At 37.4% G+C, this 21914-nt stretch overlaps 1 protein-coding gene across 7 annotated transcripts in view; it reads right to left on the reverse strand.

Moving 5' to 3' along the window:
- The window catches only part of MCF2L (MCF.2 cell line derived transforming sequence like), a 145301-nt gene that overhangs the window by 15460 nt on the left and 107927 nt on the right, over positions 1-21914 (reverse strand). For all 7 annotated transcript variants that reach the window (XM_058800625.1, XM_058800624.1, XM_058800628.1 and 4 more), the window contains 13 exons: positions 14583-14702; positions 13639-13755; positions 12981-13130; positions 12188-12312; positions 10384-10498; positions 9312-9431; positions 8315-8506; positions 7930-8121; positions 7070-7229; positions 6862-6932; positions 5771-5847; positions 4663-4729; positions 940-1055 (listed from right to left, as the gene is read on the reverse strand). In XM_058800625.1, coding sequence (XP_058656608.1) covers positions 940-1055; positions 4663-4729; positions 5771-5847; positions 6862-6932; positions 7070-7229; positions 7930-8121; positions 8315-8506; positions 9312-9431; positions 10384-10498; positions 12188-12312; positions 12981-13130; positions 13639-13755; positions 14583-14702 — 1622 coding nt within the window. The remainder of the gene's footprint in view (positions 1-939; positions 1056-4662; positions 4730-5770; positions 5848-6861; positions 6933-7069; positions 7230-7929; positions 8122-8314; positions 8507-9311; positions 9432-10383; positions 10499-12187; positions 12313-12980; positions 13131-13638; positions 13756-14582; positions 14703-21914) is intronic.

Below are 21914 nucleotides of genomic sequence, written 5' to 3' on the forward strand. Positions count from 1 at the left end.
TCAAACACTGTTCTTCTAGATCGTGTACTTTAAAGGGAATAGCAAATGAAAACAAATATTCTGACCAATTTCTTTCAGCTTACTGTTGCTGCAACTGAAATCAAATACAGGGTTGGAGAAGGAAAGGGGATTTAATTTCCCTTCCTTATGTATTCATCAGCAGGATTTGTACAGTTTAAAGTGTTTGGGTTTTGTTTCCAAATACTACCAAACACCACATACCAAACAACCCAAAAACCACCTTCCCAAAACTAAAATAAACCCAAAACACACACACACACAAAAAAAACCCCCAAAAAAACCAAAAAAACAAACCAGTGACAAAAATTCATTCCAGTTTTGCCTGAATAAGAAACAACTACTTAATATGCTTAACTTCTTTTGAAAATCAATTTCCCTTTCCTATGAATTTAAATATTATCCTATGAAGAAATACCTCTCTAGCAGCGAGGATTCAGACTTCAGAGAGGTCACTCAATCTATATTTTAATATATACAAATAAATATGATTTTATATATTAATTTTATATGTTATTTAATACATCCATAGAAATATAAATTTATTCACCCTCAATCAGATGGAAGAGTTGAAAACGTGTGATTTACAACCATAATTCACTTTCCACAGCAAATGTAATAAAAAAAAGAAACTCGAATAAAACCTACTTTAATTATCTTGTAACCAGATCCAAATATCTTGCTTCAGAAAGATGACCACAATGCAAAATTCTACCTGTGTGCTGCATATATGCAGTTTCACACAGCTTTGCTCATCTTCTATAGATATTTTGCTTTTCCTCTTCTAAGCAATACAATGTTGCCATGCCATACAGACAAGTAGAACTCTGTAAGGATCTTTTAGCAATCTAAGGTAGATTAAATTACAAAGTAAAGAATCTCATCCAAATGCTGTTCTTAGAACTGAATGCAAATCCTCACCTGTTGTGAAAGTGATAAATTTCTTCCATATTCCCAAACAAGATATCTTTCTTATTTTGCAGTTCTGGTGGAATGAGATGAGCCATTAAGGGGTTGTCCATCTCTGCAGCATAACCCTGCAACACAGGAGAGAGGCACAATTATTATCTACCTTTGCTTGCAGTACTTCTCTCTCTAACAAGGCAGTTTGTCTTCAGGCTGACAGACAGACAAGAAAGAGCTCAGTATTAATCAGGAAAGAAGAATACAAATTCTGTTTTCCCATCACCCCACTCAGACACACAGAGTCTTTAGAAAGGCATTTGAGTAAATCCTGCAATTCTAGATAAATGAGGATGAAACAAAGTTTGCAATCATTCTCACCAACTAAAGGCTCTACATTCCTACACTGCTTACAAATTATAGCTCATACTCTTTTTGCTAAGACTTTACACATCTGAATTTAGAGTCAGAATTCCAGTACACACACAAACCTTCATGCCTGTTTTAGCCATTGCTATCAAGGAATAAGCTGAGTGTAGTTATTTCTGCAGGTAACAGACACCATTAAGCTAAAAATCTTCCATTTGCTTCAGTACCTAAAGGAGTAGCTTTAGATTCCCACGTCCTCCACTTGTCACATAAGCACATAGACAACATTCTCTTGTCTGTTAATCTGGCACAGAAAAGGACACAAGTGGCTTTAGTCCAGGACTGTTCTCCTGTGGCCCTGAGGTCACTAATCTGCCTTCTCTCAAAACACTAAAAAGCCCTAAATAAAAAACCAGTCCCAACAAGTCAACCAGAAAAATGGCAGTAATTATCTAACACCTGCATTATAAGCAGATTTCTTAATATAAATACATTTCTTAGCATACAGGCATTGAAGGAAGATGATTCTATCTTCTTTAGATTTGGATTAGATTTCTATCTCTCGTGGTTTGTTGTTTTTGTTCATTTTAAAAAATTTTTAAACACAAGGTGATCCTTGCATTAAGGCACATTGATTATAATAAGCCACACCAAACAAGCAAACTAACTAATTAAAAGAAAAGGTAAGTAAAAGTGCACCTACAGATAACATTTCCAACATTTTCAACATTAGGTCCAAACTACAGAAAGTAGAAGAACTAGCTGGTAAAGTCAGCTAGCCTGAGGAATTCAAGCATTTGCATAAGACAGAATTTCTTTTTTTAAAGAACCCAGAATCAGCCCTTTTAAAGTCTGGGTATTTTACCTCAAACACCACAAAGAAACAAAAACAAAAACAACAAAAAACCAAACAAACCCCCAAACAAACAAACAAAAACACAAAAAAAAAAAAACCCACCAAAAAAACCAAAAAACAAAACAAAAGAAACAAAAAAAAAAAAAACAGAGAAAAAAGACCACACAAGCAAAAAAAAAAAAAAAAAACCCAAAAAAAACCCCTCCAAGTGGTATAGGCAAAGATGATGGATCTCATAAATAGCTAAGCATCGGTTTCTTTTGCATATTTTTCCTGCCCCCAAGCAGGAAAATACAGAGTCTGAAAAAAAGAGAGTGGAATAAATAAATTAAGGAAAATTGTACAGCCTTAAAAAATTTTTAAGTTAATTTTTTTTACTAGGAAAAGAACTACTGCAGCCACCAAGAAGAGCTCTTTAGATGAAGAGCTCCACAAAGAGAATGATTTCCACTTTAAGTCAAGATGAAATCAAATATAGCAGCACAGCCAGTACTGGCAAAAGGAGTATTGAATTAGCTCAGATGAAAGGAAGCCTGACAGAGTTCATTACTTTCAAATCTTGAAGGGACAAAAGCTTGAAATACATACATTGACAAAAAGTTTTTGTCATTTTTTTCACTTTAGGCTGATATACTTTTAAAATTTATTATAAAAAGCCTCATGTTTTACTACCTATGCAGTACTTGTGTTTTAAGAAAAGAGAGGGAGAGCTACTTAATGCAGCCACACAGATTATTTAATCTTAGATTATTTAATTTTACTTTAAGAATGTTTAAGGCATTGCTTAGTCTTTCATCTGAAAGCTGCTCTAAAACCATACAAATAAATGGGAAAAAGGGTAGAATTCAATACCTAAAAATAGACTAGACGAGTATTCTTCTCCCAGTAAAGATTATTCACAGACTGAAGTGTGATGATCATGGTTATTAATGAAAGAAAAGTTATTGATCTTGGATAAGCTATAGGAGTTTCCAAATAATCAATCTTGGGAAACTACCTTGCTTTTTTTCTATCAGAATCCGTGGCAGACAGAAAATCCAATGCAAACAAACAGGACATAATAAGAGTAGACACTGTCTCTACAAAGGAATACCAGGTTATTTTACATGAAAAATTGAAAGATTAATAGGATAAGAGAAACAAAGGGAATGGGAGAACAGCCAGAACTATGGACTAATAACTAGAATTCCTCAAAAGCTGGAAGCCTGCCACTGAGCCATACCTCAGCAAGTATCTGACCCAAAATTACTGCTGGCACTGCCAATCACTCATGTTCAAGCTAGAGGGATACCAAACTTCAAGGAGGCACGGAGAGGTGTGCCTGGCACTGACTACTGGAGTGTCACTCACAATGGCACAAAACCAAGACACTTGGCCTAGCAAGTCAGGAGTTGCACTGCACTCTATGGAAAACAAGAGTAATACAATGGGAATAGAAAGATGGTCCAGTAGCAGCAGTAAGGACCAAAAATCCTCAAACTATTCAAATCATGATTTTATGAACACACCTGTACAGATGCATTGCATACAAAAGCAGAGGATAATGTGATCTTTAAGGCCCACATGTCAGATGTGACCATCCTGCTGTAATCAATACTTCCAGCACTTGGATTGAACACAGGATGTAAAAGCTGTGGGAAGCTCAGCACAAACTAGCAAAACCAAGACCAGAGTCCAAAACCTTCATACACTACTCTTACTTGAAGGTATGTACTCAGAAGTTATCAGTCTTGGTCCATAGCTTTTGACAGTTCCTATTTAGGAGTTTAACATTGATATGGACACCAAGAATATCCACTTCTCTCAACTCGAGTTCATCCTGATCAAATTATTCAGCCATAGTTACTTGCAACTTCATCATTCCCTGAAGTCAAACTGGATTACAGGAAAATGGCACACCCATAGCTGAAGACTTGAACTTGAGGGAAAAAAGAATACTGCAGTGTATTTCTACAAGCAACTCAGCTGTGCTGCAATCATGCCTCCAGAAGTGTGGAGCAAAGGGAGCACCTTTGCTTCCTTGATGATTTCAAATGGAGATTTTATTACAAAGCATTCTGTTCCCACAGTTGTACCCAAGATATATGGAAGATAACTTAAAGATATGCAAAGAAAGATGTAAGAAACAACTTTTCTCCTCTGACACAGAAGCCTCTTGACACAGATTCATGTTCCTGTGTGACACATGACCTTCCTGGAAATGACCCAAGACTCTGGAAAGAACTTTTGCAGGAATTAATGATCATTACAAATCTCACTATGATTCCACCTAAATACTAAGGCACATCTTATTTTCTGCTCAATTTTGTTTTCTAATACAAAATCCTAGTTGTATGGCTATTTCTAGGAAAAAATCACATATTGCTGTCTCTGTGAAAATATGATGAGAAAGGAAAAATGTAATGACCACATTGCTTGACAAAACAAACAGAGGCTTTACGGTGGTAAGGAGAACATAAGAGAATCCATGAAATGCAGGAGATTCACTAACATCCAGAGAGAAACTTAGCCTTTACCTCAAGAACACAGAGAAGTTCTTCCACATATGCTCGTTCAGTCTCAATAAGTTCATTCATTACATGCCTGTGGACAAGGAACTATAATTAAGGTGGGCCTATTCACTTATGTAAAGTAATGAGGCAACATTAATTTTGTCTGTTGTTCTTCTTTACTTCAGACAATAAAATAACTGTTTCAAGGTAATGGAAAATGTGATGTTCCGTGGATATTCCTGTCATTACTTTATATATCCTTATTGAGAGATAAGTATTTTTAAAAAATTTTTAAATTTTTGAAAATGTGTTTGAACAGGAAAACATAAAATCTAGCAGCTTCAGTGCTGTAGTAACTGAATTGAAGCAGTAGAGTGTTTTATCATTGTATGTACAAAGTCTGGTTACACTGTGTTTGCAATTACTGCAGGAGCTAGAGTTGGGGCTGCATAGGATTATCAAACAGACTGAAAGCTACAATGGTAATTTTAAATTAGAGACATTAAGGGCACCCTTTAAATATCTTGATGATGCTTTAATTTCCATAATGATCAAACATTGAATCATACTTCCCCCCAAACTCCTTCCCTTGTTATTTTGTGTGGTGTAACAGAAGGTTATAGCAGTAAAAAGACCATACAAGCAGCCAGTTTGCAAGTAAAAATGCAAGGTCTGCTATAGGCATTGCAGGTGGTACTAAGTCATTTCTTTAACATATTTTATGCTGTTCAGTTTTTATAAAAGTGGTTTTTGGTAAAACATATCAAAACTAAAAAGGACTAAAAAGCGTTCAATAAGAAGACAAAGTCTCAAAGCATGGAGACCAAACCCTTCAATAGATTAACAGGGGGTTTATTAGTCATAACTGTTTAATCTCGAAAATGAAAATATGTAGTTGTCCTGCCACAGCATCACCTCACTGCAGCAAAGGTAGACTCTGGTACTACCCAAACTCTAAATAATGCAGCAGACAGAAATATTTTCCTCTGTGCACAGAGCATAGCCAATGCATTTCAAAAGTCACTGAGGATTATTCCAGAGAAATATACTTGTTTTATCAAATCCTTAGTCAGGCTTTGCTGGAACCAAATCAGAGAAAATCCACACTTTTTGCTTATCAAAATATACTTACTGTCGTAATACAGCTAGGTTTTCTTCATCATCCATTGTAGATCCTCCTCTGCTTTGATGGAGTTCAGTCGTTTCACTCTAAAGAAGGAAACAAATAAACAATGAAAAAAATAATCATGGCATCACAAGAAAAAACACTTTAAAACACAGAACTTTGTGCTCAGCACTTTTCACTGGAAAGACTAAAAATGAAGGCAGTTTGCAAGAATGCTGTGAAAAAAATTCAAGTCACCCTGAAGGTCTTGAAGTATACAATATTTGGATGTGAAAAGTTCTCCACCAAAAGCCAGTTAAGAAAAGATGGTGGTTCAAAACCCTTTTCAAGAAGGCATCAGAGCACCAGCACAATCTTGTAGGCAACACTAGCCTTAGTCTGTTTTCCAAGCTAAAAATAAGGTACTGTGCTAATTTTCTGGTTACTTCTTAAACTGACACAGAAATTCACTCCTAAAACTTTTACTGTAATGCCTAAACCTAACTATGGCTTGCTGCAAAAAGAGAGGGGTTCTGCTTTCAAGCCCTCCTTCAGTTACCCCTTTTCTCTCCGAATGCTGTCCATCATGGTCATGTGGCCCAGCCTTCGTCCTGGTGTTATCTTTTGCTGCACCTTTGCTGAGTTGATCCAACTCTCTAACTCAGTGAGAAACTCCTTGTTTCTGTTGCTGCTGTCAGGATACTTCCCTTGCTGCAGGCAGGGCAGGAAGACCATCCCCACTTGGGAATGGCAAGGTCAGGTGAAGCTGTCTTGGAGCCAATGACAACTACTTCTTCACTGTCAATGGTTTTAAGAGTAGCCAATTACTACTGGCAAATAAAAAATGTTTCCTGTTCATAGACCTAATATTTTGCTGCCCCTAACATTTTTCCTAATATTGGCAACTATTTACTTTACCCTCTATCATAACCAGCCCAGCAACAAAGCAGCCCCTATTTAAACCATGTGACTGTTTCACCAGCGTTACTTCAACTGGGACAATGCCATCACTTTCTCAATAGAATTCCCTCATACTTATTGAGAGTTCCTGAATATTCTGTTGTACTATGAGTTTTTCAAGTAGTGCATGTGTGAAAAATGCAAAGTGACAAAAATACCTTTGCTTTTCTGTAGTTTACCCTCCGAAGTGCACTGCTTTCTGAGTTGGACACGTTTTCTCTTTGGAGACCTAAACATGTAAACCAGAACCAAACAGAAGTTAGAACTGGATCAGATCTGACACACATGTTCATGCACCCACATATTATGGCTGGAAGTTTCTTTAAGTTTCTCACACAAAACTAAAGGCTAATACAGATAACTTACCTGGAGAGGTACAAGGAGATTTTACAAATGCTTCAGGTCTTGGAGCAACTGGCTGAACAGGACGTGTCTGCTTAGCTGCCAGCTTCTTAAGACTTACTTGCCGCTTTTGAAACATTTCTTCCATACTTTCTTGCTTCTGGAAAACCTTTTGCACGTGGTCCTACAGTGGCCATGGAAATAAAAACCAACTTGAATTACAAAAATAATTTAAATAATTTATTATAATTTTTAAATTCCTGTCAGAGACCTATCAACAAGCTACACTGACATCTACAGCATCTACAGCATACTGATTTGGAATTGCAATTACTTTTATACCACAAATAGAAATATTACACTAACTCTTCCCTCTTAACAAAGTGTAATCTACAGTGATTTTGTACACTTAAGAACATTACTTAAGTAACATTACTTCAAAAATATTTTGTGTGTTTACTATTAAGAAATCTGGGATTCAAGTTTCAATTTAAAAAAAATAAAATTTTTTGACTGTCTAAAGGTTCTGTTACATGAACAGATCAACCATGAAGAAAAGGAATATATTCTCAGGTTCTAAAAAATAAAAAAAAAGTAGCACATTTTTGCTACGTAAGAAAAAGATATTTCAAATACTCATTTGGGAGAATTTTTTCTAAAAGCAATTTTACTATCTGAAAAATTAAAGTAGTTATGAAAAGTCTCTGAAGCCCTTGGTGCTTATCCAAAGATATGCTGAGACTCAGGCACAGAAATATATTGGCTTTCCAGTTCACAGGTTTAACTCCTAGTACTGATTATTTAGCTCTATCAATGGCAGTACAAGAAAGCAACTCTAGAATGAACAAATGGACACACAGACACACATAAACATCTTCTGGTACCTTTAGGTCTTCATTGAGGATGTGAGCATACTCTTCATAAATTTTATTCAACTCCTTGATTTTATTGCCAGCACCAGTATCCAGGAACTTCTCAATCTCCTGTAGTGCTGATTCTGCACCATCCTGAGACTGACACTTATCTACTGGCTGGGAAGCCAGCAGGTAAATTCCTTCATCACACCACTTCATGGACTAGAAACAGAGAAGAACAGGCTCAGAATGCAACAATGTCAGCATCACATACTAAGAGTCTGAAACACTCAACCTTGTCATGTATTCAGCTATTTAAAGAGAAAACTTCCAGCCCACTAAGATAACATTACCTACCATTATGACAATTGTTTGCCTGAGGTTTTGGGAAACAGCTGTTGCATACTATATTTACCTTCTCTAGTAAGTCATGCAGCTCCAGGGATTTGTTAAGAAGTTTTCTCCTCCGTTCTATTTCAGTAGTGAAGGCATCACAGAGATGATGAAGTTCACTGCATTTTGGAATAATGGAGTCCACAGCATAATGATTGCTTTGAATAAAAGCATCACGCTCTGAGGCTAACATTTTGGCTTTTGTTACAGTTTCCTAAGAAAATAAGCACTGATTAAAGTACATCTATCCTTGGCCAAGATCAATGAAACAATTTTTACACAGTGAAATACACATATTGATAAAGAATACATCTTTAGTTCATATCTGCCTTGCTTAATAACTCAAAGTTTATTTATGTCTGTCTTTCCAAATGCCCAAGAACCTTCATGTACCAGAGTACCTCAGAAATAACAGTGAGTTTAATCACAGGCCTCCCTGTGAAGGAACCACTGTCTTTCTATGCCTTATTCGGCAGGGTCTGTGTGTGTATGAATGCAATTTGGGGTACAGCAACAATCTGAATGCAAATTATAAAAAACCAATCTCAGCCTTAAGACCAACAACCTCGCTTAGAGAGCAATTTGCTTCATTGTGAAGCACAGATCAGAGAAAGGTTCCCTTTCTATATTGCTCAGTGTATGTTTCTGTTGGACATCTTTATTGTACATTCAAAACACAGCTTTCTTATTTCTAAGATTTATTGAAAGACATGGCCTTAATAGGAATGGAAGTGGCCCCTTGATCAGTAAATGCCAAACTTGGCTATGTAGACACTTCATGCAATTCTTACATGAAGCAATCACACTTTGTGTCTGGTCACTCTGCTCTTTATGGAGGGATGTCCAAGAATTATTCTGCTCCAATGCTTAAAGACTTTATTTCAGATTCCTTCTGTATGTTACCTGTGACATTGATTCTGCCTTGTTGTCAGCTTAAGCAGATACACTCAACAACCATATCCCATTCCCCTCTGCACGTGCATTGTCATAGTAGAAATTGAGATTTGCAGATTTCTTACATCTGATTTTTCTTTAAAGTTGGCAAGATCTTTCAAAATATGCTCCACATGTGAACGGCTGTTTCCCACATCTGTGAAAGCAGACAGTCTCTCAGACACAATATCCAAAGCTGCTTTGACCTGAAATGAGACACAGCTATGTGTGAATGCAGAGATCTCCACCTCTCCAGAGACCCCCCAATTACACAGGTGATAGCCACTATTTGCAGTGAGGTGACTCACATTAGGGGGTTACTGGGACGCAGACAAAGCACCTTTTTTTGTCAGCTTACCTCCCCCCTCCAATTAAAAAGGAAAACAAATACAAAGAAAAGGCAGTGAAGTAATCCTGTTTCCTGGAACTCAAAAAGATGCAAGAAAAAGATTCAAAGGAAACATTTATGATCTTGCTTTTACCAGATAACAAGGATGTAAAGTGACATTAATGTTAACAGCAGACCATGAGGGAGAGGTCCCCACTCCAGCAATTGTTTTAGAGACAGAAAAATGCTTGCAAGAGTGTTTCTGAGTGTTGCTCTTGTGAAGACACAGGGGCTGTGCTCAGAGATCAGCTACACCAGGATAAAGGGTCTGCAGGTGCCATTGAGCACATGAGTTAAACAACATGAGATCAGAAACTGGCTGTGAAAATTGTAGTGCAGCCTCCACCCAGCTTCTAACACTATGGCTGCAACTTCCCACCCACAGTGTTGGAGACAGTTTTCATAAAATTTCAGCCAGAATGTTTAGTTGAGACTTGGTTCCATAAAAGGATCTATTGGCAAGATGAAAGTGTTGCAGCAGCATTTTATGTTTCTATGGTACAGAACAGGTTTCAAAGGACTTTTTGAATATGCTGCTGGGTGCATGGAAAAGAACTTCCTAAGACTGTGGAAAAAAAAAAAAATGTTATGTTTCTATGGGCAAGAATCCAAACTAGTAAAGATAGCAGTGTGTCAAGTAAGGGCAAGTACAAGAAAAAGGCTGGAGAAAGCTTGCAAGTACATACAAGAACTGTAAAATCAAGAGCAGGAAGCATTTTCTGAATCATTTCTATGTTACCAAATATTGACTGCCACCAAGAAGTTCTCACCTCTCTGAAATTCTGTTCAAAATTCCGAAGGCGCAGACACTGCTCTAGTTTTTGCTGATGCTTCATCCAAAACTCATCAAAGGCGGTCTCTGTTTCATGTAATTGAGCCAATAGCCTTTAAAAGTCAAAACAAAACACATAAAAAATACTCTAAGAATGATGGGTACAACCTTCAAGGGACAATGCAATCCTCCACAGTAAATAAAAAAAGCCTCCCCAAAGCAGTATTTTTCAGGACAAACAAACTGGATACAGGAAACATTTTTTATATCACACAGTATCATTTCCTACAATAACACTGATGTAAAAAACTGAAACTCAACACAAACATTAATTTCTGGAAAATGGCAAGTGCTTATTTTAGGCACCTTTTCAGCTTTGGCCTGGGGACATGGGGAGCTGAGGCTAACATACATAAATATGCAAATGTGTGTGGGTTAAGACTCAGAGGAACCCAAGCCTTAGGCTAACAGGGAAAGTTAAAGTAAAAAATTTGAACTGCTATGACCAGGCAGCTGCCCTTACATTTCATTCTTTGGAGCAAAGCTCACTATAAACCTGAAGGCCATTGCTCCTTTTCTTCCAAGCAGAGTAATTAATTAAATATCACTGGCAAGTGTACAGCAGTACTGTGATGAGGAAAACCTTCTTTGATTATAATTCTGGCAAATGTGTTAAAACTTTCACTTCTTAACTTACCTTCTATAATTGTATTTGACAGTATGATATCCCATGGACTTTATACAGTGCTTTTTGCTGTACTTAGACAACATCTGGGGAAGGCAACCCATCAGAATTTTAATGAACTTTTGTCTTTAACACTACAGAAATGAACTCTGAATTTACAAGTAAAAACCAAGAAGAGAAAAGGCAGTGACACACACAGAGTTTGTTCCAATTTCCGTCAGATATTGTATTGAATAGGAATGTTATGGATAAATGAGCAACCCCCACCCTGATCGTCCTTGGATAGCTGATAGCAACAGTGACCAAAAAAGTGACTTCTGCCAAGCTCTGTGATTGGAATGGACAGTTATTTGGAAAGAAAGCCGGCCTGAGTGTAACAGAAACACAGAATGACAGACAAAAAAAGAATGCAGAATGCAGCCTGGGGGAAATGAGCTATGCTTTCATAGCTTTGTGAAAATTTACATCTGTGCTGCAGTGATATAATGTCTTCAAACCTGGCAGTAATGTGAGGGGGGTGTGTATGTGGCAGGCAGGGAGCAGAAGAAAACTATACCTATTACTTATATACCCAGAGGAAGCACATAGGAAATTGGTGCATAGATACTTCAGGAGTGGTGTACTCCCTAACAGCCTTTAAAAGCTACTAACAACATTGATAAGTTAACAGGTTCAAAAGAGAAAAACCCCTCCCACTTCAAAGATAAATGGATGAATCTACTGAAGAGACAGATCACTTTAGTCTTCCACTCATGCCTTCTGTACAGCAGCAAAATTTCTTGGGTTGCACTTCAGTTTCTAAACAAAGCATTGATATTCTTTAAAATAAGGAAAAGATACTCAAGTATAGAGTCCAAAAGTGACAAAAATGAAAGAAAGAGTGGTATCAGAATTCCAATCCCATTTTCCTTCAGCCAGGTGACACCGCAGAGGGCTTTAGGGGGTTACTTTGTTCAGGACAGATCTGACAACAGAGGAGTTGTTTCTGAAATTATTTCTAATGTTCACGTTAAAACATTTGCTTATTTGCAAAGCACAAATATGGAATTAAATACAGAAGCTGGGGGGGAATCAAAAAAGCAGAAAAGCAGCATATTTAGTATTTCACACCTCTCACCTTTCTACTGTTGTTTGATTGTCTAGCTGATCTTGATTCAGTTTGTAATCAGGATTCTCAGTAACTGGTTTTGTAATACTTCCAAGGATATCATCTCCCTGTTCTACTGCTACCCTGATGTCCTCCTACAAAACAAAAGAAAAACCCCACACACTGCAGCAGCATGTTGGTTTTTTAAGCAGAATTCACAAGGCACTGAATTGAAAGAAGGATTTCAATAGCATTTGAGCAAGCACAGTTTTATTAAAAGCAGTGGCTGACAACAGACAGTAAATGATAAATGTCAGCTTCTTCCATGTTTACTATCTGAAGACCCCAGTGTAACTGAGTTAAATTTTCATGGTAGACAGCCTTCTAGTGTAGCTTTAGGCTACAAATATCTCAAAAATGTTAGATGCACAGTTCTGAAACCACCAAAGAGCTCTCATTTAATCCTTTTTGAAAGAACATTTGTTCATGCTTCAAAAGGCCATATATTTTAATATGCATGCAAATACAATCAAATTTCCTGTTGCAAACAAAACTACAAATTAAACACACCACCACTTACAAAGAAATTACTGTTTCTCATACAACCCATTATGCATTTGTACATACGTAAACTTAGTTTCAAGAAATGCCATTTTCCAATGCAAAAAGGATTTTTAACATCAAAAAAAGCAAGCTCAAAAAGATATCATTGGTTCACATTACTACTGTCTATTATCATCATCCATATTTTCCATTAATATTGCTAGCTATAAATTAAAAGACAGTTTAACTAGAAGACAGCATCTCTACAAAATTTACATACCTTCATTTTGTCCTTCTTTTCCGTGTGTGTTGCAAGAAGGGAGCTGGTTGATTGCACATCGTTTGGTAGCTCTGTTTCAGCCAGCTCAGTCCCAAAGGACTGAAGAATCTGAGCTGTTTGCTTAACCTTTTGGGCGAAACCTTCTATAGCCTTTTGGAATAAAAAGCATTAAAGATGTTTTGTGTTCATCACACACATATGTACAAACAAACACAAGCACACAAAATATAACTCTCAAAACAAACCCAAACAGATGAATTACAAGACTGAAAAATGGCCAAAATAGAATTTTGCAAACAACAGATACCGTCACCATTAATTCCTTAATTGCATGTTTTTCTTAGGCTTGTATCAGGTGTATCTTCTTCATATTTTTATAATCTGGAGTTATTTTACAATTTGAGCTTTTTCTTTCGTGTAGCAAAACCAATAAACCTCAACACAATAACACACTGTAGTTCCTTTGCTCCAAGCGTTCAGAAAACCCCTCCCAAGTTATTACTCATATTATTTCTCTAAGATGACTAAGTACCATTGGGAACATCTTCTCACACTGAGCAAGTCAACTTGCATCACTTGGAATCTGTTTTATAAATGACAGGGTATAAAACAGAAGGGTTCATTAAGCTGAAAAGTTATAACAAAAGCTAAGACTTACAGTGCGACGGGACAGCCATCTGTTGTGGCAGTAATCCAGGGTGCCACCAAGATCTTCTGTTAATTGTGTCTTATCAATGTAACTCTGCAGTTCTGACACTGAGCCCAGCATTATGATCTGCAGCAGGACAGAAAAAAAGTGAACGTGATGAGTGGTGACAAGTCCCTTGTTAATGATTCTGAGCCCCATCCTTCAGACACCAACAGAGAAGATGCATTTTTTAATAAAAAAGTGAGAGATGGAACTGATTCCTGTGGGTATAGAAACACAAATTTAGCAGTTCTTTCAGGTGAAGATGAGGTAAATGTAAATGACTGATGATGGACATGGGCACCAGGCATATTAAAAAAAAAAAGCTCACAAATTATATAGCATAACACTGCCAGGTTTTTTTAATCTTATTAAACCATATTTGGCTATTTTCTAAAAGCAACATTCATTTCTTGTTCATTTTCCTTGTTATCCTGGGTCTGCAGGACAAAACAATACTGCCTACATGGATTTCTCATGTAAGGACTGGTTCCCCAGGATAAATGAAAGATGGGGGGAAATTTTCTTAAAGACCATCTTTCCCCCTTGTAATTTACATCTGGTAAGTACAGTAACATTTATATCATCAGCTCATATAGTTTCAAATTTTATTTTAAAATATAAATGCTGTACACTTGCAAATAAAAATACAATCTCTGGATTTACTGGCAAGATAACAACAGGCATCCATTGTACACTTGCTCAAGTGACGGAAACCATAGTGTTTGTCCATGGGAAATGCATCTGCTTCAAAATTCACATACTCTCTCAAGAAAAAGCCATCATGAATTAGCTAAAATTGCTAGAACTGCCTCTAATCATGGCTTTTTGTTGGGGCTTCTTTGATCCTCCTTGGCCACCTTAAGTACTTTTACAGACTCCTGGTAGTAAAGTGAAAACAAAGGATTACTTACAGGTACTTTCATTTTAAGCTCATCTTTGTTGAATCTGAAAGCAATGTCCGAGAGAGCTCGATGAAAAAATCCTGTTGGGCGCAGAACGAGGACTAATTGCAGGTTTCCTGGGAAAGATGCCTGCAGAGCAAGTTGAGCCTGTTATTTTCTATGTCTCAGCTCCAGAAAATATTTTTGAACAAGGAGAAACCCCTGATAAACCACAAACTAACTGTATCAAAGGCCTCCCATAATGGGGTGACCAATCATATTGTTGCATGGCTAGTACAAAGAACTTCATTCAAAAGACATTTACTTGTCTTTGGGAACAGGGATCTATTCTCTTGGAATCAATTTTTTTTTTCAGAGCTGGCTTGTACTGCTCTTCAGCTAAGATTACAACCTCCTACCCAAGGAGGCTAATGAACAAACAGCAGTGGCTCAGTATTTTTTTAACAGCAAGACTTTCATGGTTACTTCATCTTCACTTTAATAAAAGGTGCCAAAGAAACCTCCATCATTCTATGAAAACCTAACAACAAATTTCTAATTCATGCATATACTACCTTGCCAGTTGCCTACACAAGTTTTTGCCACAGAGGATGAATTTCTCAGGCAGCAACTTTAAAAAAAACTTTAATTTGGCTGACAAAAATAAAAATCAAGCATAAAAAAAATCTCAGTTCTCTTTTTCCTCATCAACTTCCAAGTAGCAATCTGATGGATCTTTCTCAGTTCTACAACAGGTAGAGGGAAAACAGAAGATAGAAGAAATTTAAAAAAATATAGCATTAAATTATTGAAAATCAACCTCTGCTGTGGCAGAGATTTGCATATTTGGCATTAAGCCACTCTTGGAAACATTCTCCTCTATTCAGTATTTCCACTGTAGGGAGGCAGTGAAATTCACTAAAGAAATTATCATTATAATTAAGTATGCAATTTTCTTCATTATACTGTTGGAAGTTATTTCACTTTTCTAGCAAACTGGTTTACCAGAGGGAAGACAAAAAAGCCAACCAAAAAAGCCCCAGTGACTGAAGGAGCTGTTATGCTATGCTCTGTTCCAAGCCTACTGGAACTGTTAGTATCTGGAAGGTTAAAGAGTGATTTAATAACAATTTTGAGGTTTCCAAGAGTTCCAGGTACTTAGCATTAGAAATTATGAATTTTTAAAGGGAAAAGTAGTTTAACACTTTTCTGGAAAGCTTCAAGATCCATTGTGTTTGCCCAGATATTCAGTACACAACCAAGATTTCATTCGTCTAAGGAACCTTAAAGACTTGGACTTCTCAATCTGCCTCCATTTCAGTGATGTCCACATTTTCTAGAAAGTACAGTGGTGCAGTTCCAAAGGAGTCTGATGGCTGGGAACAGAAACCAGGTAATTCTGAGTGCCTCAGCCTTGCACTCTAAAATTCACTAAAAAAAGTGCAGCCTGTGAAGTTACTAACCCATAGTTATCAGAGGAAAAACTTTTCATAGAAAATTTCTGACTGTATTCAGAAGAAAAATAAAAGATTATACTTTTCTTACTATTTTTCTGAATTACCATACAAAGCAAACCCACAAATTTATTTCAGAGCATTAAAAGAACAGACAAAAAAATCTCTAATTAAATCTCCTGGATAAGCCTTTTAGAATGACAGCTGTATTTACTTCTCTCATTCAACAGACATGTCAATCTATTTTGTGCCTATAACAGAATTGTTCAGTCCAACTGAGCAGTTATTTTTACTTTTAACTTCCAAAATGCGAAGTTTATTCAGTGGCAATGCAAATATTTCAGAATTAAAATGATAGAAGAGATATTTTTTAGGTAACATATTTTGAAAAATAAGGTGCCTCCTTGTGAGACATCCACCCCACCACATGATGTCCTGACCCACTGTCCATGGCAGCCAATATCTGCAACCCCTTTAGCATTACTTGGAGCACTGGGAAATGCCCTGGACAGGGGGCTAGAAAATATCATTGAGGCTCCCTTTCCTCACAAAAGATAGTCCCTCAGGGTCCCTCCCAACCCAATCTGTGATTTTATGACATTTAGGCTATTACTGAAGCAGACAGCAGTACCCAAATGCAATCTAATAGTAAATTTTTCTGGACTGTCTACTAGGTCCTATGAAACAGAGTTTAATTGCATGATGAAATTTAGGATGGTGTTCAATTCAATGGAAACAGAGAATATGCACTGCAATTATTTTCTATCTCAATGTGTCAACCCAAAATGATGGTGTTGAGGTCAATACAGTCTTGGTATCACTTGCATTCCCATTCAAAACCTGTCAGAAATTTCCCTTCTCTCTGAACAAAAGCTCAAATTCTAGATTACTTTGACTTTGTCTACAGTATAAACTGGTCTCCACTAGTCTGTCTCCATTTGGTTCTATTTTTTTCTTTAAAAAAACTCCATGTCTTAAAAAGTGATGCCTCCTTCCCTTGTTGTGGCTGGAAGTAAAATCTGCAAATTAATTTTTGTGAAACAAGAAAGGGAAGTTGTGCTACAGTAAACAATGTTGGACTTGTGCCAGCTATTACAGTTTATCAAAGGTTGTATCTGCACTGCCAAAATACTACTACTTTTCCTAACACGTTTTTGCTAAAGCCCTGGTGACTTGCAGAGACAATGCTATGATGTAAGCGATACTCCATGGATGCCTGTGAACTTCATTGACCAGTCAACTTCACCCTGAACACTGGAACAAAACAAAAATCCTCTGTTCCAGCCCAGCAGCATATTTGTTTGAAGCCATTGTATGCTAACCAGACAACAAACAATGACTTCTCAATAATGCTTTGCTAAATGTTAAGCACCAAAAAATATTCTTGTTATGTTTAGCAGTGCTATCAAATAAAGTGCCTTCAAGGACTGTTTCACTGAAGTCAATGAACCTTACTCAGATTTATTGAAGGATTTGTGTGTTCAAAAACTGGGTTTGTTTTTTTCCCCCAACTGTCTTTTTTAACTAGATTAATTAATATTAACAGTACCCCCAACATCTTGTCTCAAATACTGAATTTATCTGATTTAATGCCAATGCAAAAGAGACTAGGACTCATGTTTTTCATATTCTCTGCAAAAATTAGGAGAGCCCAGCTCATATATTCATTCATCTCATTTGCACTTATTTGATATTTCATGACAGTCGTGGGATTAGTTTTCTATCTGCTCATCTCCTTCACTTTCTCATCCAGTCAGGTCAGTGCCAATTCCAAAGAGAAAAAGATGTAGATGTGCACATTGTTATCAGCTTTAAATTAAATCTGACCAAACCAGGAATGTGTATACAGCACAGCCCCAGGATCAAAGTGTTCCAATACACTGAGATCTTTGTTGCTCTACAAGTATCCTGAACCTAGAATGAGGGGAAGAACCTTTTCTGGCTGGACAAAATGGGGAACAATCTTAAGTTCTCCAGATAACCTGTTAATAATTTCTCAGGAGCAGGTTAACCTGCCTGCTTTGAGGCATCTTCGTCTCAGGGATGGGGAGCGTTTCACTGCATGCTCCAGGTTTCTGTAAAGGGGAAATGTATAGGCTGAACCCAGCTGAGTTCTGGGCAAAATGCAAAATCAAATTACCACAGAATCACAGAATGGATTGGAAAGGATCTTAAAGATCACTTATTTCTAACCCCCCCACCAGGACACGAATATCTTTCACTAGAGCTGGTTCTCAGGTCCTCATCCAACCTTGCCTTGAACACTTCCAGGGCTGAGGCATCCACAACTTCCTGGACAACCTGCTCCAGTGCCCCACTACCCTTACAGTAAAGAATTCCTTCCTAACATGTAATGTCTCTCCTCATTCCGTTTAAAACAACTCCCCATTGTCCTATCACTATCTGCCTGTGTAAAGTCACTCTCCCTCTATTTTATAAGTCCCCTTTAAATACCAAAAGGCTGCAGTGAGGTCTGGCCCAGAGCCTTCTCTTCTGAACAACCTCAGTTCTCTCAGCCTGTTCTCATAGGATGCTCCAAGACCTCTGATCACCTTTGTGGCCTCCTCTGGACCACGTGTTAGTTGCAGATAATCCTAACTATCATTTTTCTGCACAGTTATTAAATTACTGGCAGAGAGGCTAGGTGTACCACCAGTACTGACCCTGAAGTTAAGCCAGCTTGCAGAAATATTGTGTATAATATGTGAGCCATCAAAGAGCTAATGATTGACTCAGTTTTAGTAATTTTGTCTTAAAATATTTGGAAAAAAAATATTTTTTTTAATGAACAGCTTCAAAATACCCACATTACCAAACTCTGTGGTGCTGTTTTCCTTTCTGTACTTACTTAGTATGCCATAAGCCACAGAGCACTTCTTTCTAAAATACTTCTGTATATAAAGGGCTTAGTAACTACTTGCTTACCTATTTAAGACTGTTTATTCATGGCTAGAATGAACACATAATTCTTGTCACAAAATAATCTTGAATTAAATCAGTTCATAAAAAAAGCAGCTTGAAATCTAGTTTTGAAAACATAGGACTGTTTTGCATTAGATCTATATATAATGCTTGTGACATGATCCTGCTTTCTGAGTTTAAGTGACTCACTTCTGTTTTCACATATTCAACAAATACATAAAATAAATAAAAATGGCTAAGTACACAAGGATAACTGCAAAAGTGCCTGCATTTGAAGTAGTCTCAAAACATCCAGGGCAACCAGACAAAACCATACTGATCTAAAAATAAACGTACTCATTTATCATTTACTGTACTCATTCATAACAATAGCCACAAAATTAATACAAATACTGTTCCAGCTTCATCATACTGCCAAGTTCTAGTCTTAAATCCAAGCAAAATGAGAAACATGACTGGGGTTGAAAGAAGAGCAGTGTTTTCAAACTTAAGCCATACAAAGTGTGAAGCGTCACTACTTTTCAGGACATGATGCAAAGAGCTAACTAGAAACTGGGCTAAAGGGAAATACCTATACCATATAAATATAAACCAGTGCCTTTCATGGGGCACCACTTAAAAAATATACCTTTTCTATATCAAGAACTCACTAAGAAACTCAACATGTCTACAAACAAGGTCAAAGAACTCAAAGCTGAATTACTGCAATTCATCATTTCTCACCTTGGATATCAAACCAGTAAGATTCCAGATGGCACAAAAATGGGACTGCCTGACTCCTGCAAGGTTTAGGCTGGTATTACAAAATCAAAGAATCAATTAGATTGGAAAAGACCCCCACAATCATCGAGTCCAACCTAAGCATTCTGGTGTGCTGTGTCCATTGGCTTCAGGTTTCTTCCTGCCAGCCAGCAGTCTTGGCCCTGATCTTCAAAGAAATTAATGGGCTAAGCCACTGTTACACTGAAGACTGCATTTTGATTTATGAACAGCTAAGAAAAGCAGTGCTGTGGACAAGGCAGTCCAAAACAGAAGGCATGAAATCTGTACTCAGTGCATCCTTAATTAGGGGTGGCAAATCACAAAGCAGACTTCTTTTCCAGGAGGCAGAATAAAACCCATCTCTTGTCACATTTAGAAAAGGCTGCAAAGTTTTGTAAATGGATAAAAATTCCTCACCAACAAAACAACCAACCTCCATCCTAACGCTTACTCAAGAGCAGTGGCCCACAGGTACGTTATTCCCTACGCACCAAGAAGTTTATTTTCCTGGACTTCAGTATAAGGATGATGAATGTCTATGGTAAAACTTTTAATGATGTTGAGTGCAGTTTTTTGTTTGTCTAAAAGAGTGAGTTCACACTGCAACCTTTCCCTCTAGATGGAGGAAGACAATGATGACAGGACAAGAGACTAATACAATGTAATGACATCAACTACTTTTTTAAAAGAAAATACACTGGAACTGTGAAGAGAGCAGTGTGAAACCCTAGAATGCATTGATCAGTAAAAAGCCTTGCTCCTACAACTGTGGATTGAATGTTGCTAGTTTGGGTATGATAACATTAGGAGAGAAAAAAAAAGGATAAAAAAGGAGTCATTTTTGACTGCATGGAAAGGACAAGGGGATCAATTTGTCTGGCATTTGTCATTCCCCCAGCTTCAGCAGGGACAATACAGAGCTGCTTTACCAACCACCATGACTGCTCCTCCTTGCACACTTATCCATGAGACTATGTAATTGCCCAGCCCCAGGAGCTAAAATGTTCAGTAACATCTTGAATCACTCTTCATACTCTGAGTACTGTGTTTTACTGAAAACAGGACATTCTAATACAAATTTAGAAGAATCGTCACAGGTGACAGGGCAACAAGCTGAAAAAATTTTGTATCCTCAAACAATAATGTATTACAAGTGAACAATTTGCAACTACTAAGTTCAGTATTTTTCTTGTAAGAACTTTCAAATTCTACTTTACTATCAAGTCTTCACCCTTAGCATTAAACTTGGCTCTTGGAATCTCTACCAGAATTTCACATCTCAACCTGACTATCCCAGTAGATCACATTCTTCCTAGGCTAATAAGTTCACTTCAGCTAAATCAGGTGAGAAATAAAAATAATAATGTTGTTTGAAGTGTCTCTTAAGCCACAGAGACTGCATTATTGTGCTTGCTCACAACAACATCCTGGGCTGCCTGCCCATTGCAATTTCCTCAAGTAGAATAAAACAGTAGCAAGGTCTGCATGCCTGGGCATGTTATTGCCACAATCTCTGTCACATGGAAAAGAAATGCCATATTTCAGCCCAGGCCCCTGGCTTTGCTCTCAGTCCCCCTGCACTGCATGAGCTGCAGCAGCAGTCACCCTGGGCGAGCAGTTCAGTCACTGGCCTTCTACCACGTCTGCAAAAATAGGTGAACCTCACCTCCAGAGTCTTGACTACAAAACCTTTAAGTATCAGCATGAAATACAGAATCAGCTCATCATTGCTCATTTTCTGCCCCAGGAAAAATAAAGTACCCCTAACAACAAAGAAGCAAAAATGAAGCTTAGAAATTTTTAATAATACATTTTCCACAATTTCAGCCTGAAACAAAACATTTTGTTAGTTTTGTTTCAAAACATCCTTCAATACCCACTAGTACAAATCAAATGTGTATGAAGAGTTTGAACATAACAAGAAATAATAATAACAAATCCATGCCAGTATGAATTTCTGTTTAACAGCTGCTCAGTGCTTACAAATACATGTCCTACAGTGGCCAGGGTATTAGTGATGGGCAGATGCTCCAGCCAGGATATTCCTGTCAGGCAGTGCTCCAGTCACAGCCCCCTATGCTGGCATTTCTGGGTTCACAAATCAAAAGGGTCAACTCCCCCAGGATGATTATAGAAAAAATAGGTAAGTTGGCAGAAAAGGCAAAATAAACCGACAGCCAAAATTCTCATCTCAAATAACATGACACTCCTGTCTCTACAGACA

Source organism: Ammospiza caudacuta, chromosome 2, assembly GCF_027887145.1.
Source record: "Ammospiza caudacuta isolate bAmmCau1 chromosome 2, bAmmCau1.pri, whole genome shotgun sequence".
In the NCBI taxonomy this organism is placed as follows: Eukaryota; Metazoa; Chordata; class Aves; order Passeriformes; family Passerellidae; genus Ammospiza; species Ammospiza caudacuta.